Below are 7137 nucleotides of genomic sequence, written 5' to 3'. Positions count from 1 at the left end.
CCGACTCTCTTCCGCATCCTATTGCCGTCTCTTTCCGTGTGTACTCTTGTTTATTACCCAATTTGTTAAGTTTTCCCCAGCATATGGCAACTGGAATCAATATTTATTATTATCTTGATATGTAGCAGTACAATTAAAAAAAAAAATCTCTCTAAACAGTTGGAAAAATCACCTTTTTAAGAGATTTTCAATCAATTATGAGTTACGCTGATTTCGTGCATATTTAAATGCTCTACTTATGTAATGCCTAAGTTAATTACAGTCATAATTCAATTATTTCTCACACACAAAAATAAACTCGCATTCCAAATAAGGAAACTCAACCTTAGGTTACTTTAATTAAAATCATATTAGACAAACCTCAAATGGCAGCACTTTATGCTCACTCCTGCCATAATTAACCAAGTAAATTCATCTTTTGTTTGGCGAACTGGTCAGGGACAAGTGGCAGCCAACAATAACATTTCATTAAACTCATTAGCAAAGCCAAATATTTGCGCAATTAATTAGTTTTAATTACAATTGTCGGTACTTAGGCCTTCGGCAGTGGCACACGCATACACGGCGTATGCGCAATATATTTTAAGCTCAACACCAATGCGAAACAAATCAGAATAATTTAATTGAAGCCCTCCAAAAAGAATCATCCAAGTGGGTCGGCCATTAAATTCAACTTTAAATGGATTTGCGAATAGCAAATTAAATCCAAGGGACAGCCAGCAAAAGAACTAAGACAAATGAGTACGCTGGAGGGGCGAAAGTTGAAGCGAAAAATAGCAAATAATAGTGACATGACGAAATACAATCATAATCATGGCACAATACGACAGCACAACAACAAACTACCCGAGAATAAAAACGCAAAATGAAGGAAAACTTTTGCCATAAACAACCAGCCGAGCGAGATGGCTAGCTGCTGCCAGAGCGAGATGGCGAATAACAAGGAGCATAATGGAGCATGGCTGCCAGCCAGCTGAAGCTAAAGCTGAAAGAAAAACTAAGATACCATGGCCAGAAGATGATGAAGAAGTAGCAGGAGAGGCAGTGGAGGCAGCAGTAGGAGCATCAGCAGCAGGACGACCACAACACAAATAATAATTGCATATAAATGAAGTAACAAACATTGTTTTCCTTTGACATAACTCATTAACCATCGGAGACGAAACGGCACTGGGAATGCAGCTCCTTGGGAATAATACGGAATACGGAATAGGGAATAAGGACTCTCGCATTCCGGAATGCTGCACATTCCTGTCTGGCTGCCGCTGCATCACGTGCCTGTCTCAAATTAATGCCAACTGGTGGCCAACTCATTTTAATAGACCTCAAATCCACCAGCCAGAATTCCCAACTAAAATTTCTTAATTAATACAATAAGCAGGAATAAATGCTGGGATGCTCGGGTTGTTGGGTTTGTTGGCCATGTTGCCCTCTGCCGGACCACAAATGTCTGCAATTATTTTTGCATGGCATGCAAGGGGGCACAACAGCAGCTGGCAAAAATCTAAAACCCAACATCGCGACCACAACCGCAACAAGCCGTCAAGCGGCTCCCCCCGCCATCTATCTATCCCCCCTGCCACTATCTCTTTTGGCCCTGTTGTCTTTGCCATGTCAGCAACTTTCGCCACAAGCCGTCTCCTGTAAATGAAGAAATTCCTCGTGTCGCCCTGTTGTCTTCAGCTGTCTCGAACTCAGACTAGAGCTCAGACCCTCAGCTGGCGCTTCAAGCTGATTGAGGTTTTCCTTCAGTGCACTGAGAGAAAAGTATGCAAAGTAGGTAAGCTGAATATCTTATTAAGATTGACTTCCAATAACCAAGCTGAAAACAGTATCTAGTCTATTTTCTGAATTAAAATTCAAAGCACAGAACGAAGAAGGTTTAATTCTGTTATTTACAATGAATTTCTCTCCGTGCACCTTTCGTATGACAGATGAAACTTCAAGATGGGTAGCTCAAGCTGCAGTTCCCTTGATTTGACTGCCATGAAATGGCAGAAAGCGAATCGTTCTCTAGGGGCCACCTAATTAGGCCTTAAGCTTTCGGACTCAATCAGCGTGTAAGCAATTGCCAATACGTGATTTGGCAAAAAACAAAACGAAGCCATGCCAAACCAAAGCAAATAAAAAAAAAACTTTCACACACAGCCAAAAATGTGGGCATGGTGAGGGTGTCAGATCACAGCTGCGTAATCGATTTTCAAGTGTGAAAATCGGCCCTACTTTCTGGCCCAAAGCTATTTGCGGCCATTTTTTAATCTACACTCGAACGCCCGGCTGGCATGCGGCCGTATTTGCACAACGTGATGAGATTTTGTGGTCTACTCGCATACTCACTTCACTGGCCAGTTGGGAGCAACGCAACCACGCAACAACGCAACTTCTGTTTCGCAGCCAAAGAACTCTATTTACATTTTTTTTTTTTTTTTGGTTGCCATATCGATCTTTTGGCCAAATCTTTGACTCACTTTATGAGCCTGTTGGTCTCTTTTAGCGCCCGAAAGCAGACAACAGTTACTGCCTCTAAGCTCGAGTAATTTTTTTTTGTTGTTGCCGTTCGTCCTTGTTTCTCCTACTCCTCATTTCTGGGATGCTAGCGATGCGGAGATGGGGCCAAAACACGCAACAGCTGCCAGCAGCCGGCGAAAGGCGGAAAACTTTTCTCTCAGCCAGCCAACAACAAACAGCAGGCGGCTGGAAAATGAAGGATAAAAAATGAAATAAGCATTACCAGTTCGACGAAAAAAAAAAAAAAAAAAATGAGTGAGCTGGAAAGTTGGGGATTATTATCAATATCAGATGGGCTACTACTAGTGGCAAGTTGGGAAAGGGTTTTTTGTCCGCCTCTTATGACTGTTAATTATGTGATTATTACTTTAGATTTTCATAACTAATTTAAGGGACTGCCTCTATATACTGCCTAATACAAATATATTATATATATCCAAAGTTAACTTTAACTTATTTTCGTTAGTTATAAAAACAAATACACACTCTGTTCGTTCCTTTACCTATGTACTCCATTATAAAAGAGTGTTTGACTGGTAAATGCTTACCAATCCCCATACGTTTTTCTTCCAGCATCATAGCCATATTTTTTTGAGGATTTTCTATTAGGACATTGCATAAACTTGTACGTATGTACATACATACATACTTATATATTTGGGCAAAGGCAAAGTTTAGTCTAATGCTCTTAACGCTCATGTCTAACCTCTTTCCCGCTCCTGCACTCTGTTTGCAGCTGCGGTGAGGATTTGTCGCCTGTCTGTTTGCCTTCATCTTAGCCCACTGCGACTGCCAGTGCCAGTGCCACTGCCACGCCCCCCGGAACCGCCCACCTTCTCAGAATTCTCTACTTAACACATCTTCTAACGACAGACGTCGCGCAACTTTCGACATGTCTCCCGAGTTGTAAGGCGCTGAGAGTAGTTCCACGTCCAAGAGAGATGGCCCAGCTATCCTCAAACCCCGCCCAGCACACTGAAAGAAATAAATTCGTCTCATTTATTAGTGTAGTAATATACTAGTTAACAAGGATTCCAAGGAGTGAACTAGCAGCTTATAAAGTTAGTTAAAGGAATACCATACCATGCAAGCAACCTAATTAATCTTTATATTCTTATACGAACATTTCAATCCAGTAATTTATTCTATAATCCAACTCCCCCTTATTATTTTGAGTCCATTAAGTACGGCATCCCCCTTTTGTTTCAGTGCACTCTTGCAGTTGTCTGACAGATGATACATAATTTGATATAAATGCATTTTAATATGCAACTGCTGCTCATTGGAACTCCCATGCTGCGGTGAATTTATGTTTTTGCCGTAAATCAAATGAATAATTTAAGCTCTCCGCATAGCCAGTGTCTGTCACTTAAAAATGTCAGGGATGCCATCAAAAATTTCCGCCGTCCGCTTCGTTTTTTCCATATCTGATTTATACTGGCCGCTGCGGGGGAAATGCCGGAAAATGGGCAATGTAAGCTTTGCGTAATTGCATTAAATGGCATGGAACCGAATCCATCACACAACAGAACAAGAATCGGTCTTATAGAGGGAGTAGGGAGCAGTTGGCAAGAATGGGTAAACCAAAAAACAAGACAGCTCATGGCCCTCAATGACCGAGACTTTAACTACCCTCGCAAAGCCATCGAAACTTTAATAACAGCAAGCTCAGTTAAAAGTTAATAAATATTAAATTATATATTGTAGTAAAATGTGAAAGCTAAAAATATATAAATATTTGTTCTGAGCAAATAAATTCGAACTTCATTATCAGTTAGTATGCGTTTGGAAGTCAACTTACCCGTTGATGGGGCATAAATATGCTCTTCTTGTTCAACATCAGCGCACAAAATTCCAATTTATTTTAATTGATTTATTAATGATTGCAATGTTCCATAAATGTAGCAATATAAATGTATTTTTCGGCTACCGCGATCTCATCTGCACTTTTTGTACTTCTGTTTGTCTGATGAGCGAAATCAATTTTCAAGATGAATTAAAATCGCTCAAATGACCAAAAAAAAAAAGAAAATCCCTCAGACGTGATTATATAAAAACATTCAACTTTTACAAAGGCTTAGTTAAAAACAAAACTTGATACATAGTTTCGAGTGTGTTCTTTGGAAAAAGTAGCATTGCGTACCAAAGCTTTCATCAATTAAAACCCTTTCAAAGGATAAGAAATGTAAGCCCAGGGAAAAACTCGACGGGTTTATACAGAAAAGAAGTATGCAGTTCCTTCTTTTGTCTTATTTCTTAGATTGCACATTTGCGGATTGCCCCCAAGATCGGGCATAATTATGCAATTTCCTCTTTAACGCTTAGCCAGACAGACACAAAAAGAGTTAAATTCAATAAAATTTACATTTAACCACAATAACAGCGACTCCGCCGAGTCGAGAAGCCAGTGGCAAATGAAAGTAGGCAAAAGTTGAGATGAAAGTCGAACAAAGAGATGGAAATGCCGAGACTTATGTAAATTGAAATTCAAGAGCAGAAAAACCAAGAACAACAAAAGCATGCCGGGGGAAAAGCGGGAAAAACAAGAGCATCAACAGCTGAAAAACCGACGGAAAAGACAAAAAGAAAATTTTCATTCATTTCGAATTACGCTGTATGAGTGTCAAAATGGCGCTGGTATGCCCCCAACCGCCCGGCATAATTCAGGGCTTCAGGGTGGTCCTGATAGGGGGCAATAGGGGGTGGTGGGTGGTGTGTGTTTTTATTTTTTTTTTGGAGCATGGGCGCTGGAGGTCACCCGACAATTGGCCGGGCTTTTGTCACTTGTCGCTTCTGCTGGCGGTGCAGACCGAAAATTCAATTTCATGCCGCGTGACACAAAGACAAAGACAAAGCCACCAAAGACGGACGGTTTTCCCGCTTTCCCGCTCGCCCGCTTTTCTGGGTGAAAATGAGGGCGGGAAAAGTGGTGGGGGGTGTGGGGGGTGGAAATGTGCAGTGCATTCGGGAAGACGCCGGAAAGTTGACATTCAAAAATGTGCGCACTTCGCTCAAAAGAATTTCAAATTAGCCACTTTTGCTTAACAATTGGCGCAGGCAACAAATTAAAAGGCAGCCAAGTGGGCGTGGCACCGCAAAATAAATGGAAATGGAAAATCGAGTCGCGTCGAGTCGAGTCAGGCTGAGTCGAGAGTTCAGGTGGTGGTCACAGAGCATCTGGCGACAATTTAAAGTCAAGTGGCGCGTTTGCCGAGTATTGAGCAGAAAATAATTGCCGCACAAAATGCACTCGAAATCGCAGACAAGTGGGCAAAAATGTTGGGTGTGTTGGGTGGCCTTTGGGTTTTGGGTGGTCTTAAGTGGAGTCTGAGGCCAACTCGCAACTTCGATCTGGCATTAGCGTCATTTACACATCTGTGTGTGCACCACGAACTGCGCTTAGCTAACAATGCTGCTGCCTTCGTCGGCGGCATTAAGTGGCAAAATTTCCATAGAAAAGCGAAGTAACCGCAGCAGCCGCCGGAAAAATCCCCAATCGGAACACCACCAAACGCTAATGGTCGCCGTCGAGTCAAGTGTCCGACTTTGGCCATATGGAAATATCAAACGGCGCATTGGATCGGGAGCTGTCCAAGATGTTCAATTTGCTAAGTGGAGTCGTGCCAAGCAGGACCTCATCAACATACTTTCTTAAAATTAATGGTAAAGACACCAATCAAGACTTTTCCTAACGCAACAATTTCCATTAAAATTTTTAATTCATTTAATGTTCATATAGTTATATTCTAATTTTTAAGCCCACCACCAAGTGTTGTGCAAAGTTCTAAGGTTTTGTTTCATCGGATCCAGCTGGTGTGGTGGTGACCTCAACCTCCTTGGTGGCCAATAAGTTCTGTTGCTGTTGTTTCAACTGCTGTTGGCATTGATGAATCCTGTAGGCCGTCTCACATTTGTTATTGCCACGAATCGCGTGGCATTGACGTTCTGGCCAGTAATCGGTATTACTGACATCGGAAAGAAGCCCGAATAGATCGCGTTCCACAAAAACACCATCGTGCATGAGACCCATTTGCTCGTAGAGGCAATGGGTGAAACACTGGACCGATTCCGAGGGATCCGAGAAGTCCTCCCTTTGCAACTTGTTCAACTCCCTGAGGGATATATCCGTTTGATCTCCGCACAGGCGAATCATTTCCTCGGTGATCGTTTTGGGGGATTCATCAGCCACGGTTAGTCCCAGATTGATGTTTATCTTGGCGAAACGGGACTGACAGAAGATGTGCTTTTATAAGCAAATCCCATTGTTTTTTTTTTTTTTTAACCCAAACTCACCTCGCTCAAAGCGAACATTTTAAGCACCAGCAATAGCACTAGAACTCGATTCATTTTGTTAAATTCGAATGCTTTTATCTGGCCAGCAGCGCCGCTTTTATAGACTCATCTTTCGATCATTAGTGGCAGCTTGGGAATCATTTTAATTGCGAATATCAACTCAATGAGGCGAGCGAAATTCGCGGTTTCCGTGGCCAAAAGCCTGAACAAGTTTCAATAGCGAAGAGTAACAAGCCAAGCCGAGCCAAGCAGAAGCCAAATCGATACCGAATGCCAATTGGCATACCAAAAGTATCTTAAGAGCTGCTTCAACAAATCCCGAGTGCCAGCAAGTTT

At 42.0% G+C, this 7137-nt stretch overlaps 1 protein-coding gene across 2 annotated transcripts; it reads right to left on the bottom strand.

The window, feature by feature from the left end:
* Positions 1 to 6292: 6292 nt before the first annotated feature.
* Obp47a (Odorant-binding protein 47a) lies at positions 6293 to 6855 on the bottom strand (the record flags this gene model as incomplete). Of its 2 annotated transcripts, none has more annotated exons than NM_136788.1 (2): positions 6293 to 6736; positions 6802 to 6855. In NM_136788.1, 2 exons carry the CDS (start codon positions 6853 to 6855, stop codon positions 6293 to 6295), a joined length of 498 nt encoding a protein of 165 aa, NP_610632.1. The 2 variants fall into 2 exon arrangements, with proteins under 2 accessions (NP_610632.1, NP_995810.1); NM_206088.1 differs by having other exon boundaries at positions 6293 to 6721.
* Positions 6856 to 7137: the final 282 nt, after the last annotated feature.

Source organism: Drosophila melanogaster, chromosome 2R, assembly GCF_000001215.4.
Source record: "Drosophila melanogaster chromosome 2R".
In the NCBI taxonomy this organism is placed as follows: Eukaryota; Metazoa; Arthropoda; class Insecta; order Diptera; family Drosophilidae; genus Drosophila; species Drosophila melanogaster.
This window is presented reverse-complemented; position numbering and strand designations above follow the sequence as displayed.